Here is a 21650-nt window from a genome sequence, read left to right on the forward strand (position 1 = left end):
TATTTAGATAATAAAGGGCAATGTAAAATACCGCTGATTATTTCCAAAGCGGTGGTTTGAAGATTTTGTATAATACTTCTATGTTGGAATAAAGATATTTGAATCGTCATAACAGAAAATATAGGTTCAAGCTGTTCATTATGTGTTATCTAGTTCATCAAGGTAGTAATTGCCCATGGGTTCATGGCTTATATTGAATGATTTACTGTACACTAGGTTGTGTGTATGGTCTATATAATACTGGATTACCTTACAGTAATAAAATATAACATACATAAAAATACAACGTATAACAGTGTTAAGAGATATAGGAGTCTAGATACTGAATGAAAACGGTGAAAACTGAATGAAATAGGTGAAGGAAAACGTAGAACCTGCCTGAAATTCTGCCATATTTGTATCCACCAACACACAGGGCATCGTTTTGGAATAAGCCACCAATCTTCTCAAAAGGACAAGCCTTATCTCAGCAGTGGGAGTTGTATTATTTTACTTAATAGGTAGTACCGATAGGGCTGAGTAGATGCTAAGGGATTAATCAAAGGTTTATGTATAGGGTAAATTATACTGATTATTTATTTCTTGGTCTTTGGCGAAGATGAATATCAAATGTTTCACGTGCTTTACATCAAAAAATATCTATGTCAATATTTGGTGTGGCTTATGAGTGCTAAAATTTATGCTGGCAGCTATTATGTTATTTAATGAGATATAAATATATGGAATAATATATTATTCATGGAAATAAATGATGAAATCTCTATCATGTCAAAAATATATATTTTAGTAATAGCCGCGACACAAAAAATACACACATTCTTTATTAATTTGTACTATCCATGTAATACAGGAAATATATATAAAAGTAATGCAAACAAATAAAATATCAACAAAGAAAAAATGACTCTGTATGGTAACTTCATCGTAGTACACAAAAATAAGTATAATTTCACAAAATAGGTATGTCGGTGACATCTCAGACATAGAGCATCGATACACAAATAAATAAACATGCTGCGTAATTCTTATTAGACTAAATCGACTTTATCGATTCACTCGCGTTAAAGGGGTCGATCGAGAGGTGTTAAAAAGCATGTAGCCTATGTCCTTTAGGAGTTTAAAGCTCGCTTAAAATTTAATTAAATTCGGTTCAGTGATTTGGCCGTGAAAGTGCAACAAACAGACAGGTTAACTTTCACATTCATAACATTAACGAGATCAAATTAAATATTAGAAAAACCTCAATTGTTTGGCGTAACAACCATTTACGAAATGTAGGTTTTATCAACTTCCTGATTTAAGATCCTTAAGTATTTAATCTGTCTATTCAAAATATTAACGATGAAAAATACATATTTAGGAAACCAGCATGTTTCTAGAAAAAAATCTGCAAAAAACGAAACTGTCTTCTCTCTTATGCAAGAGTGGATTAATGTCAATTTCCTTATTGAAAGAGGATTTCTTAATATATTATACTTTATTTTATACTTTAATTTTAATCCTAAGCATTCCTATTGTGCGTATTATTTTATGCTTTAATATTGTGTATCGATACTCTATTCACATTAATTAAAAATATATTATGATGAAAATAGAAACTTAACAAATCATAAATAATACCTACTGACTACTTTTATTAAGTGACATTCTATAATCTTATTTCAAAACAATTTGACCAATTCTAATGATAAAAACTGTACTAAAATTATCAAATTAAATTATCTATACAAATAATAACATGTAGTGAATATTGACAAGCATCATTTAAAATAATTTTATTTCTAAAAGTAATTTCATGGCTGTATTAATTGTAAAACGAACCGTGAATATAGGTTTTTTTTTTATAAAATTTTGTTTGGTATAAAATTAAACATCATGCGCTAATCCTTTCTGTCCTCAGCTGGTATGAAGTCCAGTGCTGCTGAATTAATACAAAACCGTTTCTTGGTGGGTGCCGGCCCATCATTGAATACGTGGCCCAGATGAGCCGAACACTTGGAGCACCGCACCTCAGTTCGCACCATACCTGGTCGTGTTAAAACCAGTAATATATTCGCCCCAACTTTAATTTTAAATCCCGAGTCCATTCACCAAAAAGCCATTATTATTTACACATCACATTAAATAAGAGTGGCGCCATGAATTATCCGATGTAAATTCCAGTGTTCGTGTCGTGAGATGGTATGGTTGTCACAGCAGCAGCAGCCGTTGTCGTCCGATCAGCAGCCATCCGTAATGTAAAGGCAGGATGGGACAAATGGGGCATGTCAAGGAATGGAGGGTAATTGAATATTAATATCATGCACATTCCAGGTTTGTTATGAAGTAACGAAGGAGATCATGTTCAAAGAATGAATACACCAACCCAAATTATGAAAGTCAGTTAATGTTTACAATGACAGAAATGTAAAAAGAAAAATATCATTTTGAAAGGTGATGCATGAAGAAGAATACAGAACAGTGGTCGTAAAAAAGATGACAATAACATAATTAAAAAAACAATTAAACATTGATTAATGTAAATGTATACATATTATTACACACAACCAATCATTAATTAACACAGGTACATGTAATGTGGAGGATAGGATGGAATCATAAGGTGGTCAAAGGAATGGAAAGACAGAAAAAAATATTGAAATATATTAGCAACAAAATAAAATACCCCAAACCTTTTCAGATTCCATTGTGTGAAATTTAAAAATTAAAATATTGGAATATAATATTGGCATACAATTTATTTAATAATATTTTGTGGTAAATTGAAGAATGATTTTAAGAAGTTACAGTAAAGAAGTAATATCATCTGTTATTGTCTTCACTTATTTTATTAATCTTAAACTTTACTTTATCAAAAAAAAACATCATTGTTTTGTGTTATCATCAGTACTAAAAATAGTTTTCATTAATAAAACAGTATATACTACATAAAATATATAAACAAGAAATATGATAGAAAGTTGCAATACTAAGGATTAATGAAAGTACAATGTGAAATATAAAGCCAAGCCAAAAGCAATTACAGACAAGATCAATCACCTCCCCACAACAATAACATGTATTTTGTTTATATCTAATATAATACATATGTATATTATATAATAAATTAACAAATATAAAAAAAATATTAGTTGCATGGTTAGTGAAAAATATAAATATATACCTATTTAGTCAAAGTGTAATTGACTTATCAAAAATTAATAAATCAAGAAATAGTGGTTTGATTCATATGTTATGACCAAGTTGAAGGTTAATTATGCAACATGTGGTTATAATTCTAAACATGGTACTAGCATTGTGCAGCCATATATGTCGCACAGCAAGGGCAGGTTAAGGATATTATAATAATAATTGTGCAGCTCTTTTAGATCATTGTATAATTTTGTCACATTGTTATAAAATGTGAAAACATCCAACACTACTACCCAAACCAGAAAAATGTTATAATTGTTCCTTTTTTTTGTGACACTTTGCCTTACACAATTTTTGTAATAATTAAAAATGCATTTTTTAGTTAATATACATATTATTTACAGGCTAATTATTAGCAATATAATAAAAAGATAATTATTAATATAAACTTTTTAGTAAATAAGCTAAACCTTAGACACATAAATAATAACACCTTGCATTTTAGAATTAGATGATTCTGTGAATAAGTACTTATTATTACTATTGTACATTGACATTGAACATGTTCTGCTTGATTTAGCATAACAGAAGTTACTAGACCAAACCAGTAGACACTTCATTATATTCCACAATATTACTTTTAATATAAATTTTAAATATATTTGTGATTATAAATAAATTGTGATTTTATTTAATATATAATAATAAAAATTATAAAACAGCAATGTACAATAGTAAGGATTGTTAATTTTCATTCATATTAGGCAGTTTAATAGCTTTTTTATTAGTTGTAATGGTTGTTATGTTATATTATAGTAAAATATTTTCCAAAAATTCTAAGGCAATTTTACACTATACCTGCACTAGTATCCTGATGAAGGGTAACTTTCTCTTTTGCTAGGACATCATTGAACGCAGGCCATCCACAACCAGAATCAAATTTGGTTTTAGAGGTAAATAGGTCTTGTTTACAGACTACACACACATATAGGCCTTCCTCATAAAATTTATTAAAGCAACCTAAAAATAATAAACAGCAATTAATTATTGTAGTTAAATATAATTATAAAAGACTCATACTAAATCAAAGAATTATTCACCTGTAAAGGGCCTCTCTGTTCCAGCTTCTTGAGTAACATGGTATTGCAGTGGTGTTAAACGCTTTTTTAAAGCCTCTTTATCTTCCATGGCTCTCCAGACTAATGCTATAATTATGTTGATTAAGTTAAAAGGTTACGAAACGTTGGCAATATTCCAAAAATATTTTACAAGTGAGATGTCACAAATGCATCTAATTCTAAAGTTCGGTCACACTATTTTCAACAAGAATGTTTACCTGTTGTAAACGTATTCTTCAAGTGAACAGCGCTACTCGTCTGCGCCGCCTGCCTAAATATAGCTAACGGTCTCAGTATTACACGCATTACTCACATACCAAAACTTATAACGTGTTGTTATGCAATTAATATCCCAATAACAACTTAAAGATAAGATAACACGATGTCGTTTCTATAAATGTTTTTGTAAAGTCTCATATTATATCTCGAAGAACATATTTTTCATTCTGACATACTTTATGTCATATCTTTTGAGTCACTAATCTCAAATTGTTGACAAATATTTCAAATGACATTGACATTCCTATTGCAACACGACAGATAACTAATTAATAGAAAGTCATTTAAAAAAAGTATTTAGCAAAACATTAAATAATTAAGCAATTTGTAAAACTCATTAATTAATTTGTTAAACTTTTTTTGGTATATTATTTAACGCAATGGCAGTGAAAGAAAGCAAATTATACCATCAAAATATTGAATATATATTGTATGTAATTGTATCGTTATGATTACATATAAGTATTCCTATACTTTTGAAACGTCCTGGTAACCCCGCTTTGGTAAATAATATTTTTAAAAAGTAACTCAAAAACTCGATCTGTCTCTTATTTTGTCTGTCACTATGTAAAAAAATGTTATTTTCTTGTATCCCTTATATTTTAACTTAACTAACATCTAATAAAAACATTCGCTAAGTGCCTGTTTACTGAGTACCTGTTATTTAAGTTGAGTTATTGAGTTTAAACTTACATATTGAATAAAACAATATATTTATGTATTTTCATATCATAATGTTTTAAACACTATTCCAATGAAAATGAAAAACTGCAATAGGTGCAATGAAAACTCGTAAAAAATGCTCAGGTGATACGAAATCTACAACCGCTTGTTAGCACCAAATAGGTTTAAGCTATTTACTTTACAAGATGGGTCTTTTTTAACAACCATTTATTAGCTTCGCCTGTCTATCTAGTATCTATGTATTTTTTTTTGTATAATTCTATAAAGTAAAAGGGTGTATGCGATTGTGGTGCGTTGGTAATTTATTATATGAATTCTATTATGTACCTACTGCTTGCTTGTTATAAATGAGTGACAAATACTGTATCTCCGACAACTTTGCTGATTATTGTGGATGAGTGAAGTGATGCTTTTTTTTTAGTTTGTCCCAGTACCGCTTTAAGTTCTTCGTCACTGCGCCTGTGGCTAACGCTTAACGCTTTTTTAAAGCCTCTTTATCTTCCATGGCTCTCCAGACCAATGTGTGTGCGAACTAATTGTGGTAGGTATAATAATATAAATAATCATTTGTTAACTAACATCGAAAGAAATAAAAACAATTCTGTTGTCCTATCTATTTTTTATGAGATTTATGTTTGATCTTACTTCGCTCGGTTTGGCGCCATCTATTAGAATATTTAGGCGTAACCTCGTTACCTCGCTTAACCATTAGTTCACGGGCTTGCCGTTTTTGTCGATTTTGTAAGTGTGTACGGGCGAAACAGGCGAACACTCAAGGGCACTTAGCTCTTGTAGTCCTCTTAAGCTTAAATCCGGCACTGGAAATATCTTAAAAAAACGATATGGCCACTAAAAATAGTTAATCAGATAACAGTAACCACCTTACTAAAAATATCTTGATACTTGATAAAGGTGGTTTTAGTCTCCTGGACTTCCCCTACCTATTGATGAAGCATGAACGAAATTGATATGATAGAGGTTCTTTAGTTCAACTCTTCGGTCATGTGTTTGATGCAGATACAGGACTAAGATCTCTGTCTGTATTGCAGCATAGAGGGCAATTAATACCACATGTCACCATACTATGGAGATATTAAGCCTCCGATTCTTACTCTCGGTGAGATGTCATTAGATGACTTCTGCCAAAATTGTGATATGATTAAACTAGATGACTTATATTCGGGCCCTTATATAGTAATTAAAACAGTGGGCAATGACAGATACAGGATCAGGAGCATAAAGGGTTTAAGGGGTTACAAAAACTTTACTGGGCTAGTGTCTGCAGATTCACTGCGACCCTATCGTAGTGTAGCTCCTGTATCTGACAGTGCAAGCAGCTCTGATTACCAACTAGAGATAGAAGATTTGATTGATTTACTAGAAAGCTAATCAACATTGTATGCCCCATTGCGGGAGCAATTGTTACAGGATGGCTGATTGTAACGCTATATTCTAAACCGAGCCGAGCCGAGCCGAGCCGAGCCGAGCCGTGCCGAGCCAAGCCGAGCCAAGCCAAGCCAAGCCAGAATAACCGACCCAGTATTTTCCGAACGTTACTCATTAACAATTATGCAAAAGGGACTGTCGCCCATGGCAACCGATAACAGAAAAAGAAAAGACGGAGTCGCTATAGCAATAAGGCGGTAAAATATAACGGAGTGAAAAAAATTTAAACGATTGAATAAAAAATATATATATAACATGTAGTTGTTGTTACTGTCTTTCGTTTCACTTTATATTTTAGACAATGTTGTGGAAGTTTACGGTACAATGGAGGATCAAATCATCCAAATTGGCTTAGTCATTATCGTATAATTAATAAGTAAATTTATATAGTTTATCCAACTACAAGAGGACAAAAACCAAATAAACGTCATTTGACATCGAAAGAAATTGAAATGAATATGATATTAATTTTGGGTTTGTAAAAAATGCCATTTTAAACGTCGACGAAAATGTCATCGGAACTATGGAAGTAAAATTAAAGTGGATATAAGTAGTTAAGTTGAAGTTTTCTATTATAAATAAAGATATATTAATTAAGATTTTAATGTTAATGTTAATAGAGAATACCTCATGCATGCAGCAAATCGCATGGAATACGTAAATCTAAGGTTTGTTTATCTTTATTCCTTCTTCGATTGGAATAGACTATAAGATAGATACAACAAAACAAAAGTCTGCGGGCTTAGCCGCGGGCAATGTTGTTTATTTAAGTGCCTTCAATAATAACTCATGATTTTAATTCAATTATTTTAATATATTTATTTATTTTTTTTATAAAAACACATACTATCAATAATAACTATAAATATAATATTTGCGTTGTCTGTTCTTCAACATTACTCATTTCTGAAAGCGGTAATATTTGAACTTGGCTCCAGCTGTCTCTGACTTTTCTGTACCACGAAATATGGAAAAAAGTTTCAGTATATCCAACGTTTTACATGTTTTTACAATTAATGATGTGTTACACCGATTGTGTGGTTTCGAAGCAATGTATTTTTAATGTACAATAACTTGCAAAAGCACATAACGTAATGTATTTTTATTTAGGCTGTATACTTGGGCTAACCTAACATTAAGTGAACTCCGCTCCCATAGACATTGGCGCTGTAACATTAACCATTCCCTGCATCGCAAATGCGACCGTCCTTGGGAGCTAGGATCTTATATCCCTTGTGCATTTAGTTAGTCTGGTTCACCCACCCGGAACAATAAACACAACAATACTTATTTTTTCGCGGTAGAATGTCTGATGAGTGGGTGGTTTCCCACGGACGGGCTTGCATAAAGTCCTAACACCAAGTAAAATGTACTTACACTAGGTGTAGATAGGGAAAGTCCGGGAAGCTTGATCAGGTGGTTTGTTCAGTTGAACCATTTTTCAAAAATTAATGAAATTTGATCACTAGTGAAATATCAATACTACCTTATGTGGTATATTATCATATAGGTAAGTATGCTCACATTATGCGCCATGATAGTTTGGTCTAGCCGGTAGGTTACAAAAACTGTTTGTGATAGTCAATCTAAGAGACTTAGCTTATATTTTAAAATGTTAATGGTTTAGATATTAGGACCGTGTTTTTAGAGATACTAATTATGCACTAATATTATATTGTTATTGGGTTCTTGTAGTTTGATTTTTTATTTGTGCAATTTAATATCAAAATACTGTGTCATTTACACCAGAGAGCGGTAGAGAGATATGTCGAGTGGTTCATGTCTCTCTTGACGGGTGAGTTAATAAAATGTAGATTCATAATTATATACATTAATGTAATTTTTTTATTCTATTTGCAAAAAAACAATGCCATTCGAATAGAAGAGTTGATTTCGTTTATACACCCTAAAACAGGATACTCGGTAACGCGTGTTTAATTATTCACCCTAAACGGGGTTTCTGATTTTCTTCCCCGCTTGAGTCATACAAACCTTGCTCGAGACACTTAGTGAACATTAGTAATGTGACATATGTCATTTTGCAGAATTATAAATTACTTCTTGCCCTGCACTGGCTTCGAACGATTCTTAATTTTTTGAATCCATAACTTTTGTTTAATTTTATAAGAAAAAATATGCTATAGACAGAAAATTCCATATTTACAAAAAGGACATCCTTAATAATCGCAAATTCGATAGTTATTCGATTTAAAAGGAAAATAACCGACTAAAGTTATTTTACTGCGATTATTATTTATAAAATTGTAATTCGACCATTAAATATTCTGTTGGGTATTATAACTCATCCCAGACCCTGGTTAAGGTGTCCCTGATGAAGAGGAAACTTGACTCATATCCCAATTTTTATTTAAATCCCTATATAAACGAGAAGGTAATTTGTTATTACTGTAACAAAAAGTTCAAAATATAAATATGTATTGTGAGCTATTGTAATCGTTAATTTTATTCTAAATAAAAGGCGGTACAAGTCTCCTGGACTTTCCCTACCTATTGATGAAGCATGACCGAAATTTATATGATAGAGATATTTCAGTTCAACTCTTCGGTCATGTGTTTGATGCTAAGACAGGACTAAGAGCTCTGTCTGTATTGCAGCATAGAGAGCAATTAATATCTCATATCACCATACTAAGGAGATATTAAGCCTCCGATTCTTACTCATTGATTTTTAATTCATAAATAATTAGATTATAAAATTTCTTACTTCTAAAGACTCCCTACTCTTTTGCATTTGCATCAAAATATACTCAGTTTCACCGTGTTCAGAATCCAAGCATGAGGTTTGGTCTGTATTTTTTTCGCAGTATTTTTCCTTACGAAGAAGCGGTTGAAGCTGTATTAACAAAAGTATAAATAACAAAATAATACGCCAAATAAAAATGTAAAAAACGAAGAGTTGTCTTTACTTTACTCAGTTCTGCAATGACGCTTGTTATTGTTTATGTTTTTAATATAATTATACACATGCAAATGCAATAAAAACGTTAGCTTTCAGTCGCAGGTACTCACAATAAAGAAATAATCAACTCCTTACGAGTTTTAGTAATTTTGTCATGTTTATTAGATAGCTTAAATAATGATTAAAAGTCTTACACAGTCACATGCATCTTTGCCCTGTGGGTTAAGACCTTCTTGCCAAATGTTCGTGGAGAGTTCCTCGGCCTGTGGTGTCATCCATCTGTGAAGATCTTCATGACGGTGACGACTATTCGGCACGAGACTCTAAAAATAGCCAGGAATTGCACTGGGATTTAAACTAAAATCGACAAATTTTACTTTTCCCTTTACCATATATAAATTGCAAATATGTAGGAGTGCAATTCCTTGCTGTTCGATAAAAGGAAGTATTTACTTTTAAACTGTCTTACCTGCACGTCACGGGAACTAAAACATTTCTTGGTGTCTCTTTGTATGTATTTCTCGTCAAATTTCTTTTCGGTAGTATTATAGAACGATACAACTTTCTTAAGTGCATCACAAATCAAAAGGCACGGTAATGTGATAAAAAATATTAAATTTAAGATGAACTCCATCGGTCTGCAGCAATCAAAAATATTTGTAATCAAATTTTAACCATTTCGTGCTCTTATTCACTATATAAAAAAAGTTATATAACAGGTACTTATTTATTATTATACGAAATGATAGTATCAATAATTCGCGAAGTCAAATACTATACGATATTATTTCTAAAACGTGTTAGGAAAGTTACACAAACATTCAATTAAAGTGTATTATTTCAGTTTATTAATATGTAGGTATATTTGGCGCGGCAGCCGGCAAACATAAATGGACAAATTTCGCGGACAATCTGAAATGCCCTTTTTTTGAAGAATTAAATAAATTATTTTAGCTTTGAGTTTAATAAATAATGACATATACATTTCTTTTTACTTCAATTTGGTCGGCAGATTGTCAAATTAGCCAGCTGATGGTAAGTGAACCACCTGTAAGTCCAGACCACCGCCACCATAAGATTGTAAGAACGTACGGTAAGAAATATTAATCAATCCTCATATTACAAATGCCTCACCGACTCAGAAACTAAGATGTTATGTCTCTTGTGCCTGTAGTTACTTGAGCTCAATCAGCATTTAAACCGGAGCACAATACTAATAAGTTTTGTTATTGAGTGATCGAATATATTATGATAAATGGATGGTAGCTACTCCGAGTGACTTGCACAAATTCTACCACCTAAAAGATAAAATGCTGTTGAGTTATTTCTCTACTTTTTACCCTATCACCATAATATTATATATATCTAGACTAATTACAGTAGGTATAAAACATGTTGCTTAAAAAATTGCATATATTCCTATTAAACAATTTATATCAAGTTCATAAGATATAATAGGTTTTACTTGCTAATAAGTCGAACACTTCGCTGTTTCGTATCAGGATGAATGGGCCAGCCCTCGTCATCATATACCACAGTTCGACATTTAAGATAATCCTCGTAGTACTGGTCGAGCTTTCTTGGCGTTTGTATCAACAAGTCAAGGCCAAACGAACCCACGCAGCTAAATATTATACCAAGGCTGGCTTTTATCATACCTGCATTTGTTTTATTTTTAAATACATAAACTTTTAAGCATTAATTAACTTTATAATAACAAAGCTATACAAATGTAATAAATAATATGTAGTATGGCACAATAAAACTAAAACGTTTAACTTACTTTATTTTTGAATATTTGTTTTATTTGCTTAAAAGTCTATCGTGATTTAAAACTATACTATTTATCTACCTAGGTACTTATTATCATACGAAATGGGAGTAATAAGAATATGCATGCACTATACGATATTATTTCTAATACATTTTAGGTTAAAAAGTTAACAAAGGAACTAGAAGTTACACAAAAATGTAATTAAATTTTACGATTTGAAACAAGTTACTGACATAATTGATTCTATATAAGATAATAATAATAAATCCACAGTGAACATTTCATTTAAGCCATGAGATAATTAACTAACCTAGAAGTAACAATGCTAGAAGCACGCCTACAAACATCACAAATAGATTTAGTGTCATCACGTCCTTATAGCAGACTGAACGAATATGGCGCGATTTCATCTGCGTCGAAAGCCCTGCCGCAAGTAGTTGGGCTTCCGATAAGGGCCGGCACAAAAGATTGGAATCTTCACCTTAATAAATAGTAAAGAATACTTTTAAATAAAAACCCGTAATTTATCTAAATTATTATACGTTCCAAATACTCTTAGGTTGGTACCCCGTCACTGCATTACACGGTAGCGAATAATATATGTAGTGTCAGGAAAACAATCAGGTATCAGGTGTATTTAAAAATAAATAGTGATAAGATTGTTCTTACTTGATGATATTTTCTTATTAAAGATAACATAGGCAGGTAGTGCATTTTTCGATCAATCAATCAATTACGATTTATCCAAAAATACGTTACTGCAAATAGTCCTCTTCACCTTTTCAACTTTCTATCTAGGGTTTTATGAGAGTGACAAGATCTGTTCTAGGATGATTCGTCTTATCTTCTGGTAGACAACCATTACCATAGTAACACACTCATTCAACTTTTATTTTTTAACTCAAGAAAAAACAAATGAAATTTCCAATAAAAAATATTATAATATATAGGCCATTACGTAATGAGTACATATTAAATAAGTATTATCCACCAATTTCGTCAATGGTACTATATACTTTAGTAAGGGCACTAACTCAAGCAGACGCAGTCACAATGCCAAACACAAAAGCAACGGTCGTCTCTTTTGATTTTAACATCCCGAACTGCCACTGCTTCTTCATTTTCATTTACCAAAGCCACTAAAAATTACAATAAAATAATGTAAATACATTTATACATAAATATAATGTACATCAACAATTAGGTTTTAGGCCAGGATGCATATGTAACTAATTTTATTTTTACATTTAATAAATATAACGTAACATTAGTCTTCATACCGGTGCAATGAGCGTTGTCGACAGGAATTGTTAAAGGAAGATCAAGGCGGAAACTCTGGGTGTGCCTTGGAGGAAAAAGCACCGGCCCTTCTAATGTGCTTTCACCATCTCTTATTTGAGTGCTTGCGTATATTAACTTGGGTGTGCATTCACGAATTTCAACTCTGTGTGACAAATATAACTTTGTACATTTCGACTCTGGTCAGTCCACTTTGCTACAGAGTTTAGCTTTAGACCAATTATAACACAAAATGAAATTGACTAATTTGAAATTCCCTATCTGAAATGCTCTTAAGTTGTTTAGAATTCAAAGCTAGGTCGTATTGCATAATATACTTAAGAAACAGCATGCATTATGTTAAAACTACTTTTAGATAATAAACAATTTTTCAATAGTAACCGCAGCCGAGCTCCCGCTAGTCCCGTGTTAGCAGCTTGGATTGATAATATTGACCGTGTACTTCGAGTTGAATCAGACACAATTGTTGTCAAACGTCCTTGTATTCTTTAAAGTACATAAATTAGAAAAAATAATATAAAAAATGTGTCATTATATATAGAGTTAATTGAAAAAAAAATGTGTGTAAATCTTACCCAACCAAAACGAGCTCATTATCATCAGCCCTTACTTCTACGTCAATTTGCGTTTGATGAGGTTTCGTGTGAGGAAATTTGAGAAAACGATCAGATCCTCGAGTAATAATTTTGAATTTTTTAAAATTTCCGCCTATCAGCGCCCTTGATGTTCTAACTGCTACTCTACGGCGGACCTTTACGTATAAAAATATTATATTTTGTAGTCCACTAACAAAACTTAGCAAACACTTATTTCCACTTTAATCTAATATAATAGTGCATTAAATTTTTAGCGATTGAAATGATAAAATTATTGTGGATATAATCGTAATTATTAGTTTTATTTATTATCTTTGAGAGGTGTAGGTACATTTCAATTCAGTTATCACGGCTGGACTCTCTCTTTCTTACATCAATTCAATTTGATTTTTATAGTCTTTAAATAAATATTAAAAAACTATTCTTAAATCATGAAGCGTAACGGTTTCAAAGTAATCTACTGTCCAGTTTAAACCGAAACGATTAGGTACTAGTGATCAACCAGTAATCGAATCCGACCACTTAAATCCGATTATTTTTGAACTCTTATTTCCATTTTGGAAAAGATCGAAAATCGTTTTACAGAGGAGATACAAGTTACTGATAAATTTTGATAAAAATGATCTTCTTTTAAATATTTACGTAATTCGTTATAAAAGAGGAAAGGATTTTAATTAAATTCGCATAACATTATCTTAACCTGTCCACTGCCTTCTATAGCTGGAGTCTCACCAACGCCAAAAGTATTATCATTTCGCTTATTGACATCTTTTTGACCATTTAGTGCTATGATATCGTCCGATGGCACAATTATAAAATCACCAAGCTTACCTGAATACAATTTTTTTTTTTAAATGAGAAAATATTTTAACAATGTAATAAAATATTTTATATGAATTAAAATTATTGTAACTAAATAAAAAGATTTTGACATTGGGAAAATATTAAATTGTTATAACCTGATTTCATAGGTACGATCAAACATAAACTTTCGGAAGCAAGATAAAAATCATCTCTAGTCATCACCTCAATTGATTTATATTGTATGTTAACATCTTGATTGGACCAATTAGGATATGTTGTACTTACGCTAAAGAAAAATGAATAGTATCAAATAAATTAAAATATGTTTTGAGAAATATTAATTTCTTACTTATTACTGTTTGTTTGTTACCGTCATAATATTAGATAAATTTTAATTATATACCAATTGTTTTTTATATATTTATACCTTGCTATGCTGTGCTTCGTTAGGTCATTCCACAATATTTTTCCTTCGGGAGATGTTATTTTTTCATAAAGTTGCACTTGAGCAGAACACCACAAATCGGGATCACTAATTTTATAAAGGGCTAACTCGTACTCTTCGTTTGTAATATTACCTTGTCCTAAAATACTGTTATCTAATATTTGTGTTTTGAAATATTTTTCGGTTTCGATGTCCTTGTTGTTGTCCGAGTTGTTTGACCAATCGAAATTAATATTATAGCTTGGATTAGTAGACTGACGTCTAACGTCTAATACAACCATGTCGTTTTTGTTATTTTTATCAAAGGCATAATTTCTTTCTGTTATTTCTTTCTTGTTTAATTTTTTATTAAATCTTTTATGGTTTATTCGCTCTAAAGATCTGTTTGAAAGAACATGTCTACTTTTCAATTCCGAGAAATTTTCATTGTAATTGTGTAAACGAGCTTCATAATAGTCTTTTCCACCTCCTTCGATATGGTTCCGTTCATCTTGAATGAAATGTTTTACATTATTTAGAAAAATAGTCATCACTCATCACCAAAGTATTTATGCTTACGTTAACCACGACTGCTTTTCTTCGTTTTAGAGAATATTCGTTTGCTATAACTTATCTATAATATATAATTATGATAGGTAGTCAGTTTTAAAAGTTTATAGATTATTTAAAATTTATTTAAAATTCAACGATTTACTGGTCTGGATGTTGATATGAAATCTCTACTAATAAATTAAACTACAAAGGTGACTATATACTCTCTCGAATTGAATCGAATTCCCGGTCCGATTGGCCGTTAATCTGACATGACCCGAGAGAGATTTGAACTTATAGTGACCAGATTTTCTGGCAATATGAATCTATATCTAGTGTAGGCTACACTAGAAACATTAGAACTACTAACTGCATTGAAAGTGCTTGAAAGTTGCCTAAAGGCAGAGATTACGTATTAAAGGCGTCGACCTTTTATTAGTATTCTTTAGTATAGTATAGTATAGTATTACCACGCTAAAGAATATTAATTACCTACAGTAGTTGTAGAATGTTGTAAGAATAATATTATTTTCATCTTGTAGTACTCTCGGAACTTACCTAGAAGTCTATATTACGTTTATCGATTTAAAGTGAGCAACTATATTTAACAAATAAAATCGTTTCAATTGGAACATTGTTCAATGAAATCGGTAGCATTGCAGTGAAGTCAAATTATTTATTGTATGTTTTGTACTCATACATACTTTCCAATCACGTTCCACAAAGAACTGGTTTTCGGAACGACGGCAATGCGCGGGGAGAGAACGAACCCGCGCGAGCCAGCGCGAGGCGGCGCGAGGCCGGTCACCCTGACCAGTGAACGACTGAACGCGACTGCCTAACTACGTTAACACGTCTCAAATTCGATAAACGACTAGTTGAATTATGGAAACGTTTATTGAAGGGGTTCGCTTACAACCTTGTTTATGGAACCCCTTGCATCCCGACTACCGTGAGATGCACGTAAAGGACGATGCCTGGCAATGCGTTGTTGATCATTATAACAACAGCTCTATATCAAATAGTAAGTTATTCTCAATTATAAAAGTTACAATCATTATTTTAAAATAATATAATTATTATAAAAGTTACAATCATTATATTAAAGTACTATAATTAATTTAATGCTTCAACTGCTCTCAGCTTATCCTTCACTTAGGCTTTCTTAATTATTCCGCCACTTAGTAATTCAAGTTACAATATTTGTAACATTTAAGCGGTTTCGTTACATCTCTCTCAATCAATTTTAAAAAGTATAACCTAAAGATAGGTACATTTAATACCTACAATTATATAAATATAAATTTATTAGTAACCCACCTACTCATGAGATAGGTACCGATAAAGTAAGCGTTGAAATGTATGTAAAATATAGCTTATCGATTTTAAGAAACGATGTAAATGTATGACGATAGATATTATTTAACAATAAATTCCCAAGTTTTTATAAAATCTTTGAACTCAATAAATTTAGTTACATAAAATGTTCACGATGTATGTGTATGTTCAGTATGTGTTAACGAAATATATTGTTATACCAATTAGGATTAGGCAGTAATTTATGATATTTGCATTTCCGACTTATCGCAATATATATCGAAAGACGTGTGAGACCATGTAAAATTTGCCTAAAGTAGTCACGTAGTACAAGCTTCTTCTACAATGTGAATATATTTATACAACTTTTATTTACGTTTCAGTTCAAGTGGCTAAAATAGAATGGAAAAAATTGCGAGATAATCATCGAGACGCGCTTAAGAGGGCAAAATTGGGAAAAAACAAATTATTACCGGCTCAAATAACCACATGGAAGTACGCCAAGGCCATGCAGTTCCTCGAACCGCATATGAAGTACCGTATCACAGAAAATATTGAAATCGATCCACCTTCGGGGTCTACTAGTAGCTCAAAGAGTTCCGACCACGATGTATCGACTACAGAAAATGGTGAAAGTCCTCTCGTAGCCGGTCATATATCGAAACGCCGCTGCTTAGAGTGTAAAGTCGATTATCGTCAAGAGACGGATGCTCTCGAGTCCTTTTTCAATTGCATACTCCAAAGTACAAAGACGATGCCGCATTGGATGCAAACCCAAGTTAAAAAGAAAATATTTGCGGTAATCATTGACGCAGAGGAAAAGTTATCAGGTCAAAGACAAGCGCAAGGCGAAAGGGAACATCACGAAAACCTACCGATCGAGAAGGAAATAAAAACTGAGATTTTCACTGACGACAGTTATGACAATGAATACTCATAAATAAAAAAAATACTGGGTTTAAACTTTTGTTCGCAGTTTGCGTCGCTTGTAAGTTATTTTACTGGCTACTGTAGGCTGTGAAAATAAAAGACGTAAGTAGTTAATGTAGAAACAATAAATTCCTTTTTGTATATTATACTAAAATGATATTGTCGTTAACTATTTTGGGACCAATATAAAGAATTTGCTGTATTTGTATAAATTTGCTGTATAAATTATAATTATAGTTAAATTAGTAATGAAATTGAAAACTCTGTAATGTATTATTACTTACCATAGTACAGAGTAGGAAAACTATATTTTTTATTTTATTTTAAGTATTTTGTTTTAATGATAATGTTCCTATATTAGATTAATCATTTGTTTTGTTACATTTGATACATACCTGAATAAGTATATTTTTAGCACTTAATTTTGTAGTTTCTTTTATTAGTGCCAAAATATTTTTATAGTAATAATAAAAAAAAATTACAATAATCGGATAAGCGAATGAATATCGAGCAAAGTACCTATTTCTATTGTCTTTTTTGAATCACAAGAGAACAAAAGACAAATTGTCAAAATTTGACTTCGAATTGTTGCGATATAATTGATCCAGAGCTTAATTTATTGTTTTATTTAATTACACTATATATTAATTATTATTACAGAGTCTGACAGAGTAGTGGTATACTCTAAAATAGCCTTCTGGCGTACTGTCAAATATACCTACAAAATAAAAACTGTGAAATTTAGGTCATTTCACTAATTGTTACATTCCTAGCAAGAAATTAATATCTAATCATAAAAAAAATATGACTTAAACCGGTAGGTTTAACAGGATGAGCTGAGTACAATGACTGGTTACGACGGCCTGACTATGACCCAACTGATACCGTCTAAATATAATTAGTTATGTGGAATACCGTAATCATCCAGATTGATGGGCTTCGTTTTTGATGAAAATTCGAGTAGTTTAGGATTTATTATATCTATGCCATTGCCGTAGTCAAATGCAGAAATAGTATCAATCTTAGTGGACCAGTCCTGAACATTACCTTTCCTTCTTGGTACATTATGCTAAAAAAAAACCTTTAATAATATTTTTTACGCCTGAAAAATGTTGATTAAAAGTGTGTCCACAGCGAATCGTCAATTAAGCTGACAAGACGTTTGCATCATTTATAAACTTGTTTATAATAAAAATTTGAATGAATTCATGGTGGAGCCCGCTATTAGAATTATCAGGAACTACCAGACAGTTTGTAACAATATCAGTGTTACTGTTTTATATATTTAGACGTATTACTCAGGAATGTTAAAGAATAAATACTTCGAGGTACTATCCTCAGCATCTGACTCCGCATAAAGATCAACTAATCTGATAAATTACACATTCACACTGCACAGCTTGTAAATATGCATATGAATATTTTTTATTTAATAACCAACTTTTTTAAAACTTTCATTGAAAGTCGATCGTTTTGTGTCAAAGGCCCCCCATATGATTCCAGTCACCGTCTGCAAAAAAAACGACATTAAGTACTTATTTCTTTATCGTACAATATGCTAAATTTTTATTTACTCAATTAAATTATAAAATCAATACTTCTTAATACGGTAAAATTTTATACGACAATTTGTAATAGTACAAAAGTAACATACTTCAATTCTATGTAGCTTGTAACTTTGAAAAGGTAATTTTCTTCGCAAACGTAAAACATAAGGATTGAGAAGCCGATTTTTTTTCTTATTAGAACCTAATACATGTTCAATCGGTATATATTCGTCGCCAAAAACTTGCTGCAACGAAAATAATATTTATGTAGATGTTATTGTACCTCGATATACATATATATATTACACATGGTATTTGCATTGAAGGCCTCCTCTCCTTTTAAGCTCGATCTAAAGAGGATTGTATTATTGTCACTTTTGAGTTCTTGGTCAACATATCAAAGAGATTTAGACATAGACAATTTTACAACTTTTTACCATCGGTCAGAGGTCTATATCGAGGGACTCTGTAGTAATTGTCAGCATATAATGTAAATAGTAACTAAGCAAGCCTAAGACATCAATAGTGATAAGTATACACTATTATCGATGATACTGGAATGTAAGCACTGCCAGATTCAAGATTACGGAATGATACTGAGATATTTTAACAAAAACCACTTTTTATTGGTACTATCTGGAGTTAAAAGCCAGGACTGCGGGGTATAACCTAGTCATCAGATCAACTAGGCAGTTCTACCATATATACATCGGAAAAAATATATATACCTACCTCCATAAAAAAAATATGAGTTTTTTACTTGAATGTAGATGTACTGTGAAAAGTTATATTTTTAATTATGTAGATATGCTATACCTATTTAATATATATTCAAAGTACTTATTTCATTTACTTAAATATAATCAACTGCAATTCAATTTATGTATGTATATACAAATTGTTCGTTTAATAAATTGTGGTATATTTTCTAACATTGGGGACGCTCGTTGTCTTAACTGTGACAGCCAGTTTCTGTTTACAATTTCGTAATGCGTTATGTTTGAAAAGTTCTTCACGCTGAAATCTTGTCATTTCTTCTTCCAATGACATCTTTGGATGTTCCTATCGTGTAAATTTTTTAATAATTTATCTTAATAATAATTTCTTCAAATATAGTTTGGGGTCTATGGTTATTTGAATTAAAATGTTACTTTTTTTTCTATTCGGGTAAAGATACATATATTATTTTAAGAACTACGTTATATATTATTGTGTAATATAATTAAATAAGTGTTGTATATATACAATAATACTGCACTGGACAAGATATTGTTAGTATCTGCAACTTATATTACGCCGTTGTCACGTAGATACGTTAAACGATATCTCTTTTAAGCTATTATATTATAAAACTTAATCAAACATCGAACATACGCCCTGTTATGATTACAACCCAAACTTTTATCGCTACAATGCTTATAAACAATATATGTAGTCATTATTTTTTTTATGATATATGTAGGTGGATTAGCAAATGGACCACCTGATGGTATGTGCTCACTACCACCCATTGACCAGGGCGCTATAAAAAATAGTAACCATTACTTACATCGCTAATGCGCCATTGGCCTTTGGAACTAAATTGTAATGTCCCGTGTGCCTGTTTACACTACAAATTGCTGTTTGGTGGCAGAATATCTAATATGTGGATGATATTTACCTAGACGGACAATATTCTACCACCAAGTACCTATATATCATAAATCATATAATTATTTGTATGAAATTCTTATGGGCAACTAAGCGGTTACGCATTTGTTGTCACTATAGTAGCGGCACGCTATGATGGCCGTTTTGATGTTTGCCCGCTCATGAAATTTCGTATTTAATAAATAATTACATCAAAGGAGCAAATTGTTGTTCTTTATTGTCAATAGTGACGTGCAGTTAGTCATAAAATTTATCGAATGTGATTTCTAAACTACAAATATTAGGGTACCGCGAAGATAACTTTTTTATTTATTTTTTTGCGTAAACGTGTACGTGTGTGTGTTTTTGGTTTCTTTTTTTGTATCAATTTATTTCTTGTATGTAATGTGTTTATAAAGTTATTCATTCTAATTCCAATTTTTGATTTAAATTGATTTCGTTCGAATATATTACTTAAACTTATTTTATATTTTTTTATTAAACCTTTTTAATCAGATACTACTTGCAACAAAAACTTGAATTAAATGACTTGCAAAAAAACAAAGATTTGAATATATTATATCGATAATAAATTTACATTTCACATCACTTTTTTAATGTGTCAAAACGGCCATCGTATTTTGCCGCTAGAATAATATATAAATACATACGATTTGACACTTGACAATAACAGCGCGAACTTCCAACTGCGAATTTTCATCGCTATTTATATCTGAATCCATTAATGAATTAGTCATGGTAACGAAATAGAAAATCACTGTATAAGTTATTTCTAGAAAAAAAAGGGATTTATATTATGATTTGGTATTTATCTAATGTCGGATGTATTCCCAAAAATTATAAAAGATTACCTCTTATTTTAGAATCATAATTCATATTTTAATTATTTCCTTTCTTACTTAAGTTTATCAATTAAAATATCAAAGAGAACAAAACCACTCCGAATGTCAATATGCAGTGACATACGTATTTTTTGTCTTAAATCATCTTTAAAAAGAGTTTGTATCTTCTCTTTATTTGAATTTCAGGAATGAGTTTCAATATTCAAATTGAGTATAGTTCGCGAAACATAAATAACTTATGTGTTAAAGGTTTGGCCAAAATTATTTCACCCAATTACTAACTTTAGTATATAACAAGCGACCTGCCCCGGCTTCGCACGAGTGCAATGCTGATAC

General features: G+C 31.3%; 3 protein-coding genes across 4 annotated transcripts; 1 reads left to right on the forward strand and 2 right to left on the reverse strand.

The window, feature by feature from the left end:
* Window positions 1-763: 763 nt before the first annotated feature.
* On the reverse strand, window positions 764-4744 carry Selr (Selenoprotein R). Of its 2 annotated transcripts, none has more exons than XM_026629224.2 (4): window positions 4469-4744; window positions 4233-4337; window positions 3991-4152; window positions 764-2026 (listed from the first exon to the last, which is right to left on the reverse strand). In XM_026629224.2, the coding sequence occupies exons 1-4, from the start codon at window positions 4554-4556 to the stop codon at window positions 1881-1883; spliced, it is 501 nt and encodes a 166-aa protein (XP_026485009.1). In that variant the 5' UTR covers window positions 4557-4744; the 3' UTR covers window positions 764-1880. The 2 variants fall into 2 exon arrangements, with proteins under 2 accessions (XP_026485009.1, XP_026485008.1); XM_026629223.2 differs by having other exon boundaries at window positions 764-2062.
* A 5152-nt stretch (window positions 4745-9896) lies between these two features.
* On the reverse strand, window positions 9897-19878 carry LOC113392604 (uncharacterized protein). Its single transcript, XM_064220794.1, has 14 exons — window positions 19756-19878; window positions 18930-19067; window positions 18717-18785; window positions 18191-18344; window positions 14480-14987; window positions 14208-14338; window positions 13949-14079; window positions 13228-13403; window positions 12634-12797; window positions 12388-12492; window positions 11660-11834; window positions 11452-11480; window positions 11045-11237; window positions 9897-10217 (listed from the first exon to the last, which is right to left on the reverse strand). The coding sequence occupies exons 1-14, from the start codon at window positions 19870-19872 to the stop codon at window positions 9965-9967; spliced, it is 2343 nt and encodes a 780-aa protein (XP_064076864.1). The 5' UTR covers window positions 19873-19878; the 3' UTR covers window positions 9897-9964.
* Window positions 15787-17385, forward strand: LOC113392678 (uncharacterized). Its single transcript, XM_026629219.2, has 2 exons — window positions 15787-16052; window positions 16729-17385. The coding sequence occupies exons 1-2, from the start codon at window positions 15914-15916 to the stop codon at window positions 17283-17285; spliced, it is 696 nt and encodes a 231-aa protein (XP_026485004.1). The 5' UTR covers window positions 15787-15913; the 3' UTR covers window positions 17286-17385.
* Window positions 19879-21650: the final 1772 nt, after the last annotated feature.

The sequence above is a fragment of the Vanessa tameamea genome, chromosome 5 (genome assembly GCF_037043105.1).
Source record: "Vanessa tameamea isolate UH-Manoa-2023 chromosome 5, ilVanTame1 primary haplotype, whole genome shotgun sequence".
In the NCBI taxonomy this organism is placed as follows: domain Eukaryota; kingdom Metazoa; phylum Arthropoda; class Insecta; order Lepidoptera; family Nymphalidae; genus Vanessa; species Vanessa tameamea.

Excerpts from the sequence above, each read along its gene's own strand:
- Selr (XM_026629223.2), bottom strand. The coding sequence starts at position 4,556 with ATGCGTGTAATACTGAGACCGTTAGCTATATTTAGGCAGGCGGCGCAG. Across the intron at positions 4,153-4,232 it reads AACAGAGAGGCCCTTTACAG|GTTGCTTTAATAAATTTTAT; the intron begins GTGAATAATTCT and ends TATTATTTTTAG. Across the intron at positions 2,063-3,990 it reads TCATCAGGATACTAGTGCAG|TTGGGGCGAATATATTACTG; the intron begins GTATAGTGTAAA and ends TTAAAATTAAAG.
- LOC113392678 (XM_026629219.2), top strand. The coding sequence starts at position 15,914 with ATGGAAACGTTTATTGAAGGGGTTCGCTTACAACCTTGTTTATGGAAC. Across the intron at positions 16,053-16,728 it reads CAACAGCTCTATATCAAATA|TTCAAGTGGCTAAAATAGAA; the intron begins GTAAGTTATTCT and ends TTTACGTTTCAG.
- LOC113392604 (XM_064220794.1), bottom strand. The coding sequence starts at position 19,872 with ATGTCATTGGAAGAAGAAATGACAAGATTTCAGCGTGAAGAACTTTTC. Across the intron at positions 11,835-12,387 it reads TTGTGACTGCGTCTGCTTGA|GTGAAGATTCCAATCTTTTG; the intron begins GTTAGTGCCCTT and ends CTATTTATTAAG. Across the intron at positions 10,218-11,044 it reads AGTGTTCGACTTATTAGCAA|ACCGATGGAGTTCATCTTAA; the intron begins GTAAAACCTATT and ends TGATTGCTGCAG.